The 18,519-nt window shown below is 42.0% G+C and overlaps 4 protein-coding genes across 6 annotated transcripts; all 4 read left to right on the top strand.

The window, feature by feature from the left end:
* Nucleotides 1–11: 11 nt before the first annotated feature.
* Nucleotides 12–1,814, top strand: LOC120718162 (zinc finger and SCAN domain-containing protein 21-like). Its single transcript, XM_040006527.1, has 3 exons — nucleotides 12–310; nucleotides 541–739; nucleotides 832–1,814. Exons 2-3 carry the CDS (start codon nucleotides 550–552, stop codon nucleotides 1,551–1,553), a joined length of 912 nt encoding a protein of 303 aa, XP_039862461.1. The 5' UTR covers nucleotides 12–310; nucleotides 541–549; the 3' UTR covers nucleotides 1,554–1,814.
* Nucleotides 1,815–2,450: 636 nt separating this feature from the next.
* Nucleotides 2,451–7,575, top strand: LOC120718161 (zinc finger and SCAN domain-containing protein 2-like). 2 transcript variants are annotated; one of them, XM_040006525.1, is made up of 3 exons: nucleotides 2,451–2,658; nucleotides 3,279–3,490; nucleotides 3,570–7,575. In XM_040006525.1, exons 2-3 carry the CDS (start codon nucleotides 3,280–3,282, stop codon nucleotides 4,463–4,465), a joined length of 1,107 nt encoding a protein of 368 aa, XP_039862459.1. In that variant the 5' UTR covers nucleotides 2,451–2,658; nucleotide 3,279; the 3' UTR covers nucleotides 4,466–7,575. The 2 variants fall into 2 exon arrangements, with proteins under 2 accessions (XP_039862459.1, XP_039862460.1); XM_040006526.1 differs by lacking the exon at nucleotides 2,451–2,658 and adding an exon at nucleotides 2,680–3,202.
* A 1,667-nt stretch (nucleotides 7,576–9,242) lies between these two features.
* Nucleotides 9,243–13,129, top strand: LOC120718163 (sesquipedalian-1-like). Of its 2 annotated transcripts, none has more exons than XM_040006530.1 (4): nucleotides 9,243–9,374; nucleotides 9,820–9,930; nucleotides 10,191–10,494; nucleotides 12,254–13,129. In XM_040006530.1, the coding sequence occupies exons 2-4, from the start codon at nucleotides 9,850–9,852 to the stop codon at nucleotides 12,637–12,639; spliced, it is 771 nt and encodes a 256-aa protein (XP_039862464.1). In that variant the 5' UTR covers nucleotides 9,243–9,374; nucleotides 9,820–9,849; the 3' UTR covers nucleotides 12,640–13,129. The 2 variants fall into 2 exon arrangements, with proteins under 2 accessions (XP_039862464.1, XP_039862462.1); XM_040006528.1 differs by having other exon boundaries at nucleotides 9,357–9,466.
* A 1,954-nt stretch (nucleotides 13,130–15,083) lies between these two features.
* LOC120718164 (myosin regulatory light chain 2, skeletal muscle isoform-like) lies at nucleotides 15,084–18,295 on the top strand. The gene is made up of 6 exons (XM_040006531.1): nucleotides 15,084–15,215; nucleotides 15,673–15,771; nucleotides 16,686–16,866; nucleotides 17,018–17,096; nucleotides 17,182–17,230; nucleotides 17,316–18,295. Exons 1-6 carry the CDS (start codon nucleotides 15,213–15,215, stop codon nucleotides 17,415–17,417), a joined length of 513 nt encoding a protein of 170 aa, XP_039862465.1. The 5' UTR covers nucleotides 15,084–15,212; the 3' UTR covers nucleotides 17,418–18,295.
* The last annotated feature ends 224 nt before the right edge of the window (nucleotides 18,296–18,519 follow it).

Here is an 18,519-nt window from a genome sequence, read left to right as displayed (position 1 = left end):
TGAGCCCTTACCAGTAGGTGGCAGCAACGGGCCTCAGGAATGCTTCAAACCCATGAAGGGGACGCTGCCGCTTTATTGCTGTCGCGCTGTTTATTAAACCGTTTTAACACCTGACCCGGTTTACAGCAGGAAAAGCTTCACACAAAGATGTTCGGCGGACGCACTGGCTGCCATTTTTAATCTACCTGCAGGAATCATTTTAAAGGGAAACGATTACCTGCATGAGTGTTAATATTTTAAACAATTCACGATTGCAGTTTGAGCGGCTGTTGAGACTGCGCATGCTTCATGGGATCGCATTAAACTCAAGGTATGTGAGCATTCGGCTTGTTAATAACTGGTAGTAAAAATGCACTCCCGTTTTTTCTGCTTTCCTCTTAAATAATACATTCTGCTATTTTTTTTTTTTTTTTTGTTCTTTGTTGCATAAATATCCAATCGCCATTATTTCTTTCATTTATCTAAGTGGAAATGTGCAGAACACATGTTGCATCCTGCAAAAGTCTGTTAAATATGCTCCTTAATTTTTTGTCTTCTTAGTCCTTAAAGATGGCCAAAATTGAGCGCCTTAATGTTCGAGTGGAAAAGCTCCTGTCTAAAGTAGTACAGGAGGTTCTGGATGTGGTGAAAGAAACTGTGTGCGAGTATCAGGAGAAAACTGCCAGAACCCAGAGAGAGAATCAGAGCCTGAAGAGGAGACTGCAGGAGCTGCAAGACAGAATTAACCTGGAGAGCAATGGTAAGAAAACAAAGGATCCAGCTGTGAGTACAAGTGGTGAAACAGCTGGATTTAAACTTTTTTAAAGTAGTTTAATGTGTGTCTTCCTGCAGGATTGGTGCCAGAAATGTTTTCATCCATCCCAGCAGACATGAAAGAGAAAGAAGAGGTGGTCATCCCTGTTGATAAAGACACTGAGTCATTAGGTGCTTCCTGCTTTTCCCCTGACCGTGCAACAGAAAGCCTGGGAAATCTGAAAACAAAGACACATGATGGACAGTCAGCCTCACTATTAAACCACGAAAAACCCTTCATTGCACCTCTGCATTCTGAAAATGACCAGAAAACGAAAGTAGAGCCTGCATCAGATAACGATGGCTTGCGTATTGTGAATTATTTTTATTGCGATCCATCAACGAGCACTGCAGGACTCGGAGGTGAGTCTGCAGTTTTCTACATTGATTCAGAACGTGACGTACAGGAGCCAGCGAGACACATCAGTGCAAACGATGCCGGAGAAGAAAACCAAACCAACACAGAAGTGGGCTGCTCGTCCTCAGCAGAGAAACTGCAGAGAAACGTCCGAAAACACTACAGCTGCTCTCTCTGCGGTCGCACCTTCAGGCATGCAGGTGACTATAAGAAACACAACCGGGTGCACACAGGGGAGAGGCCGTACTGTTGCTCGGTGTGCGGCAAGCGCTTCAGCCAGTCGGGGTACCTCACAGTACACCTGCGCTACCACACAGGAGAGAAGCCGTTTGCCTGCAGCCAGTGCGGGAAAAGCTTCAGTCACTCAAGTAACTTAAAGAAGCACCAGCAGACTCATCTGTGAAGGCTGGTGGGTTTTTCAAGGTCAGCTAAAAACATATAAAGTGGTTAATGTGCCTTCTTCACAGAATAGACTGCCTCTTAGGGAGCACTTGTGTTTTCCTGAGCTGCTGTTGTTGGTCAGATTTTGTTTGTTCCATTACTAGATTTTGAAGCATGGAGTCTGTAGTGTGTTTCTGTATTGTGATCTCCAAATAAAATAATTAGCTGATCAAATTCTTTTGGTCCTTCTGTGTGGTCCATTGCAATATTTGAGACTGGTGCACAATTTCTTTTGAATCAGTCTCAAAACCAAAATTGTATTGTTCTGAATCATCAGACTTAAAGGCACCTACTGGAAGCCACAGCTCATTTCTAAAATATATCCACCAATGGGGATCTCTTCTACTTATTCAGTTCAGGGTCACTTATTTAATTTGATTACTCTGTGATGCTGTAACATATTTCTTTAGCAGGTATGGGTTATTAATGTTACCAAAGACCCACATGGGAAACTGAGACTGTTTTGGAGGACCTCAGCAATAGGATGAACTGAGTTCTCTTCAGAAAATAATTTGATCTCTTTATAATGTGCCACTGTTAGGAGTAGATTACAATTAGGGTCCTAATTTTGGCTTCTTGTAATAATTCTTGAGGTGTAGAGACAGTATTCATGCTTTTGTTGTGACTTCAGATATATATATGTGATATTTTATTTATTGGCTCTGTCATGTCACAAAACAATTAAGGGTTCAGGATGGCCTAATATAACAAAATAATTCACAATATCACAATTTATTGTATGATAAGAAGAAGAAGACAGAAGCGTTTCACTCGGACTTTTATTTTGAAAACAACCCCTCTGCACACGTGATCAGAGTTCTGCTTCCGGATGTTAAAGATTGTTTTTGCTGTTCGTGGATCTGCTTTGTTACATTTTGTCAGTTGTTTTTTTTTTTTTAAATAAATTATCTTTACAAGTTTGATAGGATAAATTACTTGTCATTAAAATCGATTTATTTATGTATATTTTTGCTAACACGATAACCTGATGACCAAGTGTTTGGACCTCTGGGATGTTTAAACGGAAAACATTGACATACGAAGCTAACTTCGGGACTAGCTTACAGGTACTCCTGGAGATTTAAAAATATTGTCGTATCTAAAACTGATATTAGTAACAGTTACAAGATAACACTGCCACGTATTTCAGGTTCTAGAAGATTAGTAACCATCATTTTACCTGTTTACAATGTTTTAAATCTCGGACCAAAATAAGGTGAATGTAGCTGAATGGAAGTGTAGTAGGAAATCATTTGATTGCGTTGCATGACGGTTTAATAACAGGACAGGTAATCACTGGTTTCTGAAAGAACAGGTGGCTCTAATTCGTTGTTTGAAATAACAGTTAACTGCACCCATCAGTGCTGTCATATACAATCACTGGGCACTTTATTAGGTACACCTTGTTTGCACCGGGTTGGACCCCCTTTTGCCTTCAAAACTGCCTTAATTCTTCATAGCATAGATTTTATTACCGGGTAGGCTGTAGTGTTTAAATTATGCTTGGTTGGTATTAAGGAGGTCAAAAAAATATTCCCCACAATGAGCAGTTAAGCAGGTGTACCTAACTAGGTGGTTGATGAGTGTAATCACCTAGCGGTAGCATCAACGGTATTGCTTATCATACATTTCTCCTTAATTAATATATAAAAACAGATGTGTTCTCATAAGTGGTGTTTCATTTCAGGATGTCTAAACTTGAGCGTTTGAACACCCGGGTGGCCAGACTCCTGACCGAAGCCGTGCAGGAGGTTCTGGAGGTGGTGAAGGAGACGGTGTCAGAGTACCAGGAGAAAACAGCCAGGACACAGAGAGAGAACGAGAGTCTGAAGAGGAGACTGCAGGAGCTCCAGGACAAGATACCAAAAGAAAGCACCCATGAGAACACATATAATTTTTGTGAGGAATTTATTATTACAGATAATGTAACATTTTTGTTCTGCTTAAGGTCTCTTATTCATGATTGCAAATTTCACAGCTGTCCTGACTACAAGTGGGCCATCAGCAGAGGAGTGCGACACAACAGCGAAGCAGGATCGGCGCATCATTCAGAAGCATGACTCGGATGTTGTTGCTCTCGCAGAGCAAAACAGCAACCAGCTCAACTATGTCTTGAAGCAGGAGACTAAAGAAAAAGACAGCCACAGCGGTATTCAGACACAAGCTGAGTCCAAGTTGGCGCAAACGTCCACAGACCACCACAAAGTACAGCTGGCAGATGCAACGCACAACTTAGAGGGGCAGCGTATGCCGTCTGAAACCAGGGACGCCGGCGCAGACCCTTACTCCAGCGCACTGTTTGGGTTAAACATGGCTGCTATCAAAAGTGAATCAGAGCCCACAGACTGCATGTCATCACAACAACCATGTCTTCAATCTCAGTACACCGGCTGCATGGATTTAAGCTGCAACTCCTCTCGTCACACCTCTACCGAGACCCTCAGGCCGCAAGCTAGCGCCGAGCCTTATGGACTCGTTTTTGTTCGTTCAAATCACATGGCACACAGGAGGCATGGATTAGCAAAGAACACCAGGGCCGGTTTGGACGGCAGACAGATCAGGATGGAGCACCTCAGGAGAGACGGCTTCCACTTGTGCGTGGTCTGTGGAAAGACGTTCAGCAGGGTGGGGAACCTGAGAATCCACCAGCGCTGCCACACAGGAGAGAAGCCGTACGGCTGCGTCCAGTGTGGAAGGCGCTTCAGTCAGGCGGGAGACCTGAAAAAACACAAAAGGGTCCACACGGGTGAGAAGCCGTACTACTGCAGCCAGTGTGGAAAGAGCTTCAGTCGAGGGGAGAACCTCAAAAGACACCAGAGGATCCACATCGGAGAGACGCTGCAGTTGCAGCAAGCGTGTCAGGAGCAGCGGTAGTGATTACAGCACGGAGTCGAGTGCACATCAATAAAATCAGCAGAGTTTTTTGTTTCTTTTTTAGAGATTTTTAAAGGTTGATTTTTGACCTGTGATCCTAGTTTTAGAAACAGTTGCAGTGTATTCAAATTGTTGCTAACTGGAGCTGTTGGACGGCTCCTTTGTTTGTCACGCTAAGCATGGAGAAGCCAGGCGTCTGTTTTTTACCCTCTTAACCAAATAGGGGAAGTCTTAAAAAAATGCATACTCTCTATATCTGATATATCTGGTATATCATATCCGTGCAGTGTTACTTTGGTGACACAACTCAACCGAGTGTTGAAATTGTAATAACAGACGGCAGCAGATGGGCTTCCATGCATTGTTGTAACTTGCAAGAATATATGTCAGTGCTCAAGAGAAGGATCTTAAACAGGAAGCTTCTGTCACCTTTCAGCTAATTACATTCTCAAGGTGCTACACAGGACATATAAATAAACACCGGGCATCAGTGTGGTTTACACAGGGTGTATCAAAAGAGTCATCCAATTTGGAAAGGCTGTATTTTTTAAAGAAACAGTGTTTCAGTCATTACAGGTGAACGACTGAACAGTTAAAGCACTTTGACAACAGATTATTCCTTTTGATACACCCTGTGTAATGAATAAAGCTAGAAATGTAAAAAGAAAGGCACAAAAGCATGCAGGTTTATATATAAATGTGAGCTTTTCATTTAGATCGAGAGATGTTAAGATTTTATTGGAGCTACATTTGAAACAGCTTGTAAAGAAACAAGAGTCTGTAAATCTTCAGCGATACATTTGTATGGCCTGTGAAATCTAATCGAACTTATGTATGCTAAAAATGTGTTTATATGTATGTCTTGTGAAGCTCCGAGGGAATGTGACTTCTAAAAGTTGGGTTGTACCCAAATGTTTCATAAACACTGCTGCTTCATTTAAAAAAATTTGATTATTTGCATTTTTTTTACATGTTTCTATGATATTATGAAGAACAATAATAAGCATTTTATAAGATTCAAATAGATGACCCCTCCCTGAACCTGGTTCTGCCAGCGGTTTCTTCCTGCTAAAAGGAAGTCTTTCCTCTCACCAAGTGCTTGCTCATCATGCTGGAAAATTGCCACCAGATTGCTCTTGGATCACGGGAAGAAGTTGGGCTTGGAGGACATTTGTAGGATAGTCAAAGTAATGATAATGATAATGGATTGCATTTATATAGCACTTTTCGAGACCCTCAAAGCGCTTTACAGTTCCTCTATTCATTCAGTCTGACATTCACACACTGGTGGAGGCAAGCTACAGTTGTAGCCACAGCTGCCCTGGAGCAGACTGACAGAGGCAAGGCTGCCATATCGCACCATCGGCCCCTCTGGCCATCACCAGTAGGCGGTAGGTGAAGTGTCTTGCCCAAGGACACAACGACCGAGGCTTGTCCATGAGTGGACAAGCAGAAGCCCAAAAGCTTTGATCGGCTTGAGAACTCTGATCATGCAGATCTCAAAAGCTGATATCCTGCATGCCACAAAGAATTGCAGAAGTTATGAAGAAGATGATGAAATGCTTGTGATTGTGCTTCTGTGCCATGGAAAACATGCAGGGGTTAAAGTTTCATTCCCACATCTTCGGTTAATGAGTAATGAATGTGCTGCAGTCTGGCGGTCCTTCCAGCTGATGCCATGGAGATACTTACTTAGGAAGAGTACTGTAGCATAAATGGAGTAACTGTGTTTAAAGTGGCAGGTAATTTCAAAGAGCTCAGCAATAAACACACAAACTGTCTGTGCAGCTTGGCTATGCAAGCTAAAGATACAGCTGCTATTTTTCAGAGAGAGAAAAAAGTGAATCTGTAATAAGATCACCCTCAGAGATGGAGAAAAATAATAAGAGGATGACGAGGTTATTTTCAAAAGCTATAAACTCAGAGAGCGACAGTTGACAAGCTAGAAATTTAAAGCTTTACATGTATTGTTACGTTAATGGTTCTTGTTCTGTTTTTGGTTTTTTTATCAGAAGCTAGATCTGTGCAGGATGTTTTGCTGTAGCTGAACGGTTATTTCAAGTTGTGAAACTTGAATTGGAATCATTTTGTGTTATGTAAATGGTATGAAAATATTACACAGTTCAGTGCAGGCTAAACTGCTATGTTAGCAGTGTTTACGTCCAGTGTACAGTACTGTGCTGTGTTGTGCTGCTGTAGAGCAGGCTGTGGTATTCGTGGCCACTTAAATTAGGTGAAGCAGTGGTGGAGATGGGTAACCAGGTGAAATATATGATATAAAACTCAGGTAAATTTACTTTGCTGATGCTTTTGCACTGATGAAATTCACCTTTATTTAAGTGAAATTTAACACAGTTTGATTTAAAAAAAAATGTAATTCTGAAGTTTAAAAACCACCAAGGTGGATCGAGGCTGATGATGCTGTTTAGCTTAAATTCTACCTTTCATGTTGCCTTTATACCGGCCAGGTGTTGAAATAACTGCTTCATAGGTCATGTTAAAATCACAAAAAACAGTTACTCTATCAGCTGACAGCCTGTACCCACAAAGAGAGAGGAACTCTAATGGCACTCACAATGAAAATTAATTTGTAACTTATTAGTAAGTGATTCATTAGCTCATGCTGCACTGCTTCAGTGGATCTTAGGGTTTTGCAGCCTGTAACCCATGGAAACATGTAAGAAATAATCTAAATAAGAAATGAAGCAGCAAAGTGTTTAAAACACAGAGTTTTGGCTATACAAAAAGGAAATAAATATGTTCTTGCAAGTTAGATGGTGTGCAGGAGCCTCTTTGTCTCCTATGGTACCAGCATTACAAATGCTATATTGATGTGTCTTCTAGGTCTGACTCCGTTATAACAGTTTCCTGTGAAACGTTGGTTTGAAAAGGAGGTTAACTCGACGAGTTGACCTCTTTCGGTCACCTGCAGAATGTGTCATCATTTCGGTAAATGTCAGAGAAACCTTTTAAAAATCTGAATTGCATGATTGTCATTAAAGCTACCCGACTTTCCAGACTGATTAAAGGCTTTCTGATGGTTGGACATATGTATTGCAAGTTAAACTTGGTTTGTGAAGCAAAGGCAATAAACTAATTTATTACCATTACCGATGGCTCAGTGAGTGACATTTTAAGCAAACTGTTCTTCAGCAGACTGGTCAGCAGCCACAGGTATATTGTGTAAGTAATTATCACATGCACCCACTTGGGTTTTTGCACAGCATGTGTCAGCAGGGTTTTTCTGCTAAAAACAACAGTGACCACATAACCTAAAGCAATCTGCACATCAACATTGTTTTCTGAAGCGGCGGTTCACTCAGAAGCGTTTGAGAAACCACAGGTGCTGGCACAAGTGAGATTCAAATGCCACGAGAGAATATGCATTATGTTAACACAGTACTGCAAAAAAGTCTTAAACCACCTCTCGTTTCTTTATGTTTTGCTTCCAAGCAGTCAGACTTTTTGTCATTTTTTAAATGGTCTTGAGTAAGAGTTCTCCAAGCTTTCTGGAGGTTTCTATTTGGACATTCGCTGCTTTTTCACTCCAGTCCAGTCTTTGTATTTGGACATTTTCACAGGAAATGTTTTCCTTTGTTTGTTAAGCCACTTAACACTGACCTATAAAGCGTAAAAATGTGCATAATTCAAGGGGTGAACCACACATAACAGACAACTTAGCAAAAAATCCGTTTTTAATTGTGTCTGTAGTTATTAGTGGCTTAAAAACGTCATATTTTTAACGGCATAAAATATTACCAAAGATAAAAGTTTAACAGGCATAAAATTGCATTTTTGTACCAGCCGGCTCATTCCCAAAGAGCTATTAGTCAAAACCCTGACATAACAGTGTGGTGTGCAGTGTGTCCTTAAACTGGACAAGTGGAGGAGAAATTAGGAAGTAGCAGACTTACAAAACTATCCACAGAAGATAAACAATATCTGAAAATGCTTTCCTTACATAAGAGGATTTATGGAGTGATGAATTAAAATGCTAAAGGTCAGGAGGGAGACACAACAGTGAGTCTTTACAGTCACTGAAACACGGTGGTGGCTCTGTCATGTCTGGAGCTGCATTTCCACAAATCACAACAACAGCTACCCCAAGCTGCATTATATTGTAAGGTAAAGGTCCTACAATAATATGGAGAAACCCCCAACAATCATATGATGGAATTATGGAAGCAGAAAAATACCATCAGATTTGATCCACCATAAAATGCCACGTGGGAAATATCAGCTTGGTAACAGCTTCACTTTTAAGCATGACAATGATCCAAACACACTGCCAACACAGTAGAAGCACCTGGATGGAAAAAACACAGTGGATTGGCCTCCCCGGAGCCTGGACCTCATTATTACTGGAGCAGTGTGGGGTCACCTTCACAGAGAATGTAACATCCAACATCCACAAAAGAGCTTTGACTGTGGATCAGGGGTGGCTCGAGACTTTTGCACAACACTATAATTTTGTTTATCGTTCATTGTGTGCATTTATGTTATCAAGTTTTCACCAATCAAGAAGACCATTTTCATTAATCAAGAAGGTCGATTTTTGATCCTCATTCGTATGAAATTTTAAAGTACTTTTAAATAAAAACAGCGTGAAGCAATGCAGGTTTTGTAAGAGGGCCCCTCTGCAAGACGAAACCGCTGAATTACACAACAGCAGTGCCAAACTTCAGCATTTGAATTGCTTTTAGCTGCATCAAAGGAGCCGATTTTACAAGTATGACACATTTACAACTGATTTGGGTAAACTAACAGGGTTTCTAGCCTAAGTGATAAAACCCGGGGACCAGCCCATTTATTTAAAGTGTTTACGTGTAGCTGCGCTCACCTTACCAGGAAGCGATTGATTGACTCAGACGCTCACAGAGGAACGGCTTCATTTTCCCATTTCACAGAGGTGAGTAAACAAGAACCATGTGGATATGAGAAACTCATCGGCCTCTCCGTTTCTCAACTTTTAGGCGTATTGCCAACGGAGACTGGTGTTGAGTAAGTTTGTGTTACTACAGGCGCGCATAAACGCCTTACTTAAAAAACTCGTCTTATTCATGGCGATCGCCATGTTTTCGGCTGAATACGAGCGAAACACGACTGTATTTAAGTTTCTGTTGTAGAAAAGAAAGCAGTCATTCTTATTGTTGAGTATGAACGCCGAGATATGAATGCATTTCCTTGTTTAAAACGCGGAAAAAGGGCGCTTATTTGGCCGCTGGGCGACAATGGGTCATTAAAATATTGTTAACATAACTTCTCCATAATTATAAATAGTCACAGCAATAACATGAGGAAGTACATAAAGTCTTTCTTTTTCTTTCTTTCGATCTGTGGTGTGTGCGTGGCAGATTTTGCTCCGGGCACACTGAGATGTTGAAATGAAGATTGATGAAAAAGTCCTCACCTATTTTGAATCTTGCAACTCACCTGTGGATAAGGAAGGGTACCTGTACAAGAAGGTAAGACGCCCTGGCTCAGGTTTACAGGGAACCTGATGAACGTATTGTTTTGAAAAACAAACAGAAGGGGTAGTGAGGTCATCTAAAGTAAATAAACTCAGAGGGGATTTTTTTTAAAACTGTTTTTAAGTCCAGCTTTCAAAATCTCTGTGACATTTCACCTCCCACTGGGTTGCCTGTTTCCTCAAATCAGTTATGTAAGAAATTGAGTACACAAGGCGTTTGTACAGCAGTCAGTAAAACACAACTGTCACACACAGGGTGAGATCAAGACTTCCTATCAGAAGCGCTGGTTCGTGCTGAAGGGGAACCTCCTCTTCTACAAAGACCGGCAGACCGACCGGGATCTGGTCGGAGTGATTGTTCTGGAGGGCTGCACCGTCCAGCTGTGCGAGTCCGAGGAGAACTTCGCCTTCTCGCTGGTGTGGAGCGGGCCGGGGCTGCGGACGTACAAGTTTGCCGCGGAGAACCAGGCCAGTCAGGAGAGCTGGATCAAAGCCCTGCTGTCAGCCAGCCACAGCTACCTGGCCCTGCTTGTAGTGGACATGGAGTCGAAGTACAGAGGTGAGGGAGGCAGAAAGATGGAGCGGGTTTATCTTTGTTGGGGAGAGGGGGGGGGGGGCTAAAGAGAGCAGCCTTTGTTCTGGAGGGCAGCTGCGAGAGGCGTTGCATCACTGTCTACATCAGACACCTGGTACACTGTGGTACATACTGTACACACGCACGCACGCACACACGCACACACACGCACATATTATGATCTCGCAGCATCAGTCGCATCATTATGATCACTACTGATGTTTTATCTATTAACAGAGTAGTAATGAGAGCACAGTTCATTTCAACCAAGTTTTTATTGTTAATATTTGTTATTGATCGTTCTGCTTTTGTTCTAAAGATCGGTCATAAATTTCTCATAGCCACCACAAAATCGACCTCATGTCATATACAGACACGTCTCATTAAAACAAAGTTGAAATGCTCTCACAGATTTGGGGGCGTTTTGCTTAAAAACTGGCTAAAATGACGGTTAGTTTCACCTGTTAAGTAGTAATTGACTTAAGTGGTAATTAAGTTAATATCAGTCATTGAATCCGTTTATGGACCTGATGTCCTGACCATGAGGTGTGAGCATAAAGCTCCCGTAAAACAGAAAGCGTACTAGATTTATGTTTGGTGCTAGAGCGGGCGTCCAACTGGGAGGTTGATGGTTCGATCTCCAGCTCCTTTAGTCTGTACACTGAAGAATCCTCGGGCGAAATACATTTATCAGTGTGTGTGTGTGTGTGTGAGAGAGAGAGGTACAGGACTAAAATAAAAACTAGATTTTTGAAAAGAAGTATAAGTAACTGAAATGATTTTGTGAATAAAAATGAAAATATAGAGGAAATATTCAGAGTTTCTGTGTGATAGAACTCTGTGACACACTTTGAGTCAACCACCACCTCTGACACGCGCCCTTCTTACAGCTATAATCAAAAAAAGACTAAAACTAAAACTGAAACTAATAAAAACTAAACTAAAACTAGACACAAAGATCAAGTTAAAGAGGTTTTACAAAAACAAAAAACTAAAGCTTTAGTTCAGGGGTGTCAAACATAAGGCTCAGGGGCCAGAATCGGCCTGCCAAAGACTCCTACCTGGCCCACTAGAGAACTTTGGAAAATGTGAAGGACAACGTTAAATGTTTTTAACTGTTTAAACTTTTAACTGTATTTTTTTTTTTTTTAAGTTTACAGCTTTTCCAAGTGATAAATACCTCCCCCATGGTCATTCCTGCAACACTACTGTCAATAAAGAAACAGATAAACAATTAAACAACATGGATTTCCTGGTTGGTTTTTTGGTTTTTTTTTATTGTATGCTATAGACATTAATGATTTTTACAGCAGGTTCACAGTAAAAAGAAAAAAAAAGACATTCTGTTATTTCCCCCAAATTTCCATTTTATAATTACAACACAGTCAGAGCTAATTTTACATATTTGTTTTTACAGTTTGAGCCTAAAGCAGCATTTCTTTTATCATGTAGAAAAACTGACAGAAAAAACTTGGATTAGCACCTGTTTGCTTAGCATGTACGACACAGTTCTTTATTTGTGTACATTTTCTGAGCATGTAGTGATCAGTAAGAGATTCTCAGTATTCCAGAGCCCACAGCCGGAATAGATCACCCACTGATTGTAGAGTTAAAGGTTAGATTAAAGCGTCATTGAGCAAGTGGATGGAGCTCTGCCATACACATGCAGCATGAGCAGATTTTGTCTTTCCCTTCATGTGCATTCAGCTCCTTAATTTCTATATTTCACTGTTTTTTTCTTCAGATGCACTTGGTGCACTCTCCAGTAAACCAAGCAAACCTTTTGTCATGCCAAATTTCAGCGCCATCCAGCCTGCTGCCGTCTTTGTGACCTCAAACACCTGCACCTCATCTGCGCTGGGAACAGCACCCAGCCCGAATTCCTGTCCAAACCTACAAGCTCTTACCATTTCATCCAAGACGGCCAGTAAGAAATCACCCAAACTGCGATCGAAGAAGAATGCCAACGCGGTGCCTATGTTTGATCCATTTCAGACGATTGGGGAGTACGACTTTAACCAGCTGCATGAAGATTATGGAAAGGAAGTAAAGGAACTGATTGTCATGTGGTCAAAGAAAGGACACGGCGGTGCGAATGTTCAGGAAGAAAACTTGATAGATTTTGAATGATAAAAGTTGGCTTTGTTTCTAACCCTTAACTTATAGAGAAGCTTTATCATTCATACGTGCACTGGATTAGAAATGTGTCGGTAATATATAGTTGACATAGTTATATTTGTTTTCTTCCAGAAACATGCTGTTTCTTTTTTACTTTTTCATAGATTAGTCAATAAATGATCTATGATCATCTGTTTTATTAACCTTTGTTTGTCACTGCAATGATGTTATTTCCTAAGTTGGCATTTTTATAAAGTCACACACCTAAAATATGACCTCCATCTGCTCCAGCTAGTCTACTGTCTCTATACTGGACATACTATGGCTAACCAGTTCAGGTGAAAACCTTCCTCTTAAGACATGGATGTCAAGCCTGTGTTACACTGTGGGCCACATACACCACATTTTGATTTTAAGGAGGCTGGATCAGTAAAACTGTTCTTTCTGTCCTTTAATGTTTAACTACACATTTACTAAAGAAATGCTGCTGTGGCAAATGAAAGAAATGTGTCCGCACGACTCTTTGGGATTAAACTGTAAGAAATAAATGTGTTAAATTACAGAAAGGATCCTGGTAGCTTAAAACTAGACTGAAATTTTCTGTTAATTCACAGAAAATGTAAATTTCTTTTGTTGATTTTTTTTACTGTGAACACATTGTAAAAACAGAGTTTTTCCTTCGCACAAAGCTTTCCAGTGGGCCGGATTTGAGTCTTTGGCAGGCCTTATGTTTGACACGTCTGTCTTAACATGCCCGAACAAATTTCACCGAGGACAGAGAATGAAAGAAACTGTGAAACGGTGATATAAAATTTGCTTATTAATAACAGCTTCATTACTTCAGAGCTGATAATACCTGGCGTGTTTATAAGAAATAAATCTGCCAGCCATTAAAAAGGCCTGAGTTAATCTGTAGCTGAAAGTTGGCCACATTTCCATTTTAAATCAGGAATTGTCCGATCGAGGAAACATTTCCCTTTGGGCTCTATTATTATTGATGACCTAATGAGTCCATTTTGCCTCACAGATTTAAACAATTTGACCAGTGACAAGGTAAAAAAGGACTGACAGTTGGCTGGGGGGCAACACAGGCCAAGAAGGGTGAAGTCCGCTAAATTTTAGAAGGGGGTCGAAATGGCTGAGAAACAGAATGGCAGGAGGGCAGCAGGGCTATTTCAGTCTGTACAGCTGTCTTGTCTTCGTAGTCTTTGCTCGGTCTTTCTCCTTCTGTGTCTGCATCGCTTCTTTTTTCAACCTTCGAGCCTACAGCTGAGCTGGCTGCTTATTGGCTTCACATACAACACATTTTTTGCCTCCTCCTTGCCAATCGGGCGCTTCGTTTTCCATCATTACAAAACATTGCAGATAATTTAGGTCATATTTTGCCACGTGAAACGCTACGCCCACGAGCCAGCTAAGACTCTGGATTGCTTCACGCCAGCGCGGGATACCAATACATACATACCTAAGCTGTACAGTTGTGTGATTGATGGCCAACCAATGATACTCATATATGGGGTTTAGTGGGTGGGTCACTGTCCTCCTATCCTAAAACAACTATACTGGGAACCTCGAGGAGGAACCCAAATTAGTGCACCCGTGGCGGTAAAGCTGGTCATTTAGTCCAATCATCATTTTGCCTGTTTCTTTTTTTTCTTTCTTACACTTGAATCAGTAAAACAGAAAATGATTCACTATCCTGGGTGTGAGCACCTGTTTTGTCTTTAGTCCCTGTAAAGGTGGCCTCTGTGATCTATTTTATTCCCCTCCCAGTCACACTTTCAATGTTATTCTTTCCACTGAGCATTTCCAGCTACTTGAGGCAGTATTAAAAGGACTGTTTGGATTTCTCACTGATGCACGGTCACTTTTTCCAGAGACCCAGTGGTCGTGTGTCATTGCTGGACCTGGACCAATGTCCGTCAGCCAACTGTTTTCAGGTTTCACAACTGTTTATACACCCTGATGGCCACTAATGATCTGGCCATGGCCACAAACCTCAGATCAAACCTATCATTTAGACAGGTGATGACTTCAGGAAATGTTAGCTGAAATATTGAGCAGCACTGGAGTATTAATTAATAGAAGGCAGCGGGCCGTGCTGACTGCGGGGTAACTGTCCCATCTGTGTTTGTATTAAAGCAGTAAAGCAGCGACACTTTGCCATCACGCACTGGGCTTTGAAGTCTCACAATAGATATATAAAGTTGACAGAAATAGCCACGACAAAGACTCAGTAAGTAAAATGGGGACGTTTCAGTTGTCCTTTACCGTGTCCCGTCTGTCCATATTAGTCCGCACATGACACCAAAGTCACTGTTGGCATTGAATTCACCTCATTCCAAGACTTCTGCAGCCTATTTTGGATCATCAGTAAACCGATCCCCCCAGCCACCTCCTTGCTCCTCCCTCTTTTTCTTACTATACTCCAGCTCTATTTTCCTGCCAAACCTGATGGTGTGGCTAAAGTTAGCCCCCTATGGGCTAGTATATAAGACCCCAGGCATTCAATACCTACATGTCAGTCACATCGGCTTGGTGTAGGCTTCTCTTCTTGACCAACAACAACCTCACAAACTTGAGAGATGGTGAGTGTGGCCACTTCATAGGGTTTAAAAAAAGTCTTTAGGATGTTGTCTACATTAAAATGATGAGATGGGCGTATCATTAAGATATTTGCTATCTGGACTACCAACATCCCAGGAAGTGAACTTGAAGGAGTGCCAGTGTCAGTGTTATCTGCTGCCTTGAGCTAAAGTTCGGGAGGACCTATTCCTTATTATTGTAGTCCTCAACACATTACATGGATTCTAAATTGGGTGATTGTTTCAAAGTTTATAATTTTTTTAAGAGGGGGAAAAATTCAGTCATTACCACAAAGATAGATTCAACTGGCAAAACTGCCAATCCAAGCTTAATTTATCAGGAAGAAATTTGATTTATTTATTTTTCTTCAGATGATGATTTTGAGAGTTAACCAGGATCTGCTTCTTTAGTTCATGTCATGTATGTATGGCTTTTCTTACACCTCACATCATATCACAGGCACCCAAGAAAGCCAAGAGGAGGCAGCAGCAGGGTGAGGGTGGATCCTCCAACGTGTTCTCCATGTTCGAGCAGAGCCAGATCCAGGAGTACAAGGAGGTAACCTTTTCCTCATCACACCTCAAGCTTTCTATCAGTACCTTCTAAGGTGGTGATGTAACCAAGCACTCTATCATATGACCTTGAATGTAACGTGAGAGAGCTGTCAGAAGATATAGATCTCGTCACTTTAGCGGCACAACAGCAAAAAATGCCTTCATCAGCACGGCAGGACAGTAAATTTCAGCTCTCCTGTTGACAGCAGTTACCTCTGCTCTATGCTAGCTTAGGAATTCTCCTTGGAGACACTCGCTCCGTGACTCCACTGGAATGTGGCCCAACAGCTGGTGCACAGGGGAAGGGGAGCTCAGGGTTGAAACTGAAGGAATTTGGGGGGTTTAGCACTGTGATCAACAAGGTAAATAGTGTCGTTATCAGTAGATTATAGAAATCAGGATTCATTTGTAGGGGTTTTCTTCAGTAACAGATCTAAATGAAAGACAATACAATGTCAACAGTAGCTTGGCAGGCCCTTAAGAGGCCTCAGAAGCAGAGAGAACATTGGTAACATGGTCATAAGATTTAGTCACAAGGCAAAAGGATGACAGCTGCAATCAATACCTTCTCCTTAAATGTCGCAAAGGGCTTGTCTCACATTCCCAAGCCATTTTAACACCTTAGAAAGACAAGTGGCTGACCAGCTGCCAAGTCCCAAAAGGTTTGCAATGCCATCTTTGGTTTCATTGGGTGATACGCCCTCCTATGTGGAAGGAGAAGGAGCTAACTGCTCCACATTTACACATTTACATTGGCAGAGTGCCTCGCACAAATAATCATGAAAAACAAGCTGGATAAAAAGGACTTGTGAGAAATGTGAGAATCTCAGTTTTCACTGGTTTTAATTAAGTGTTATTTTAGCTGAAGTTTGGCTGAACTCTGATCTAATCTCTGACTAATCTCCCGGTCTGTGCCAGGCTTTCACAATCATCGACCAGAACAGAGATGGCATCATCAGCAAGGACGACCTCAGGGACGTGCTGGCCTCCATGGGTCAGCTGAATGTGAAGAATGAGGAGCTGGAGGCCATGGTGAAGGAGGCCAGCGGCCCCATCAACTTCACCGTGTTCCTGACAATGTTCGGCGAGAAGCTGAAGGGTGTGTTGGCACATATCAGTTGTCCTTTGTATTCTATTTCATGAAATACTTGGTGCTGTAAGGTGATGGTTGTTATTTATCTAAACAGTTAATGTTATGTGATTAACATAATTCTGAATTATTATTTTTTTCTATGTCTTTCTTTTGATAGGAGCTGATCCTGAGGACGTCATCGTGAGCGCTTTCAAGGTCCTGGACCCCGAGGGCACTGGCAGCATCAAGAAGGAATTGTAAGCTTATTTGCGTTTATCTTCCATCTCTTCCTGCTGTAATCTTTCATCTTAATCTTAAATTTCCCGCGTTTTCCCTCTCCAGCCTCGAGGAGCTCTTGACCACCCAGTGCGACAGGTTCACCGCTGAGGAGGTGAGCTCATCGGACTTGCAGCGCGATTTGGCCCTTGTTTTTTGCCAGGCTGTAACGCATTTCTTCATTTCCTCTTCATCTGCAGATGAAGAACCTCTGGGCTGCCTTCCCCCCTGATGTGGCTGGCAACGTTGACTACAAGAACATCTGCTACGTCATCACACACGGAGAGGAGAAGGAGGAATAAATCCTCGACATCTCTTACCTCTGTTGAAACCCACACTTGTCCATACCCTTAATTCTTCCTCCTCTCCACCAATGAAACATCCTCCTCGCACACACTCGCGCCCGGGTCGGCTCTTTCTTCTTACGAAAAGACTTGTCTCCTCTATCGAGATGTTCAGTGAGAGGATGGGAGGCTGTGGGGGTGTTTGTGTGTGAGTACCAACAGGGGAACATGGGATTATTTTCAATAAAAAATAATCTTGTGACACCGAAACGCTCTCTCTATCTCTGTCCCTGCCTCTTCTTCCTCCATCTTTTCCCTCCCCTCCTCGCCCATGACTCATTCTGTCCTCCTGTGTTGAGGCCAACAGTGCATGCATCATACCTACATATATATGCATATGCAGTTCAGTGTGGTTGGTCAAAACGTCTCTTGGGTGCTGTGGTGCATGCACAGTCACTTGCTTGAAACAGGCGAGCAGTCTGGCCCCAGCGGTCTGTTAGTCTCAACCGGGCACAGAGTGTTTAATGGATCCCTCCTTCTGTTTGTACCGGCCAGGAGTGCACAGTAAAAGAGTGGGAGTACTGCGCTATAATAGTTTGCCTACCCCTCTCTTTTATTTTGTCACTCTTTAAACACAGGTACGAAAGGAAAGGTTACAGTAATAAGAGGAAAGCACGATTTTAAAAGTCTTGTAAATAGAGAAAGAGATGGTGAAAGACGGTGGTTGGATGGGCGGCATAAAAAAGCTAAACAAAAGCAAAACAGCTTTGTTTTTGATTTTTCTTTCCCCCCACCTCACCCTCACTGCTGTTTCCACTCCTGCTGCTGTGACTGTGTCTGTGTCTCCACTGTAACAAACAAAGAAGTACAAATAAAATCCACTATCTTTCGTACCACACTGTGTCTCTTGGTTTAAGTGGGAGCGCGGGTGAAAGGACTGCCGGGTGACTGTGGAGCACCGACTGACTGTATTATGCATATGGTGAAGCATTATCAGTGTGAACTTTATCCATCATCCCATTTCTCAATATAAATCTATGATCCCAAATCAGGGGTGGGTGCCACATTTTCAGGGTAAAGGTACAAACCAACATAGTAAGCAGAAGAACTGTAGTCTACC

Source organism: Simochromis diagramma, unplaced genomic scaffold, assembly GCF_900408965.1.
Source record: "Simochromis diagramma unplaced genomic scaffold, fSimDia1.1 OVJJ01000518.1, whole genome shotgun sequence".
NCBI classification, from domain to species: Eukaryota; Metazoa; Chordata; class Actinopteri; order Cichliformes; family Cichlidae; genus Simochromis; species Simochromis diagramma.
This window is presented reverse-complemented; position numbering and strand designations above follow the sequence as displayed.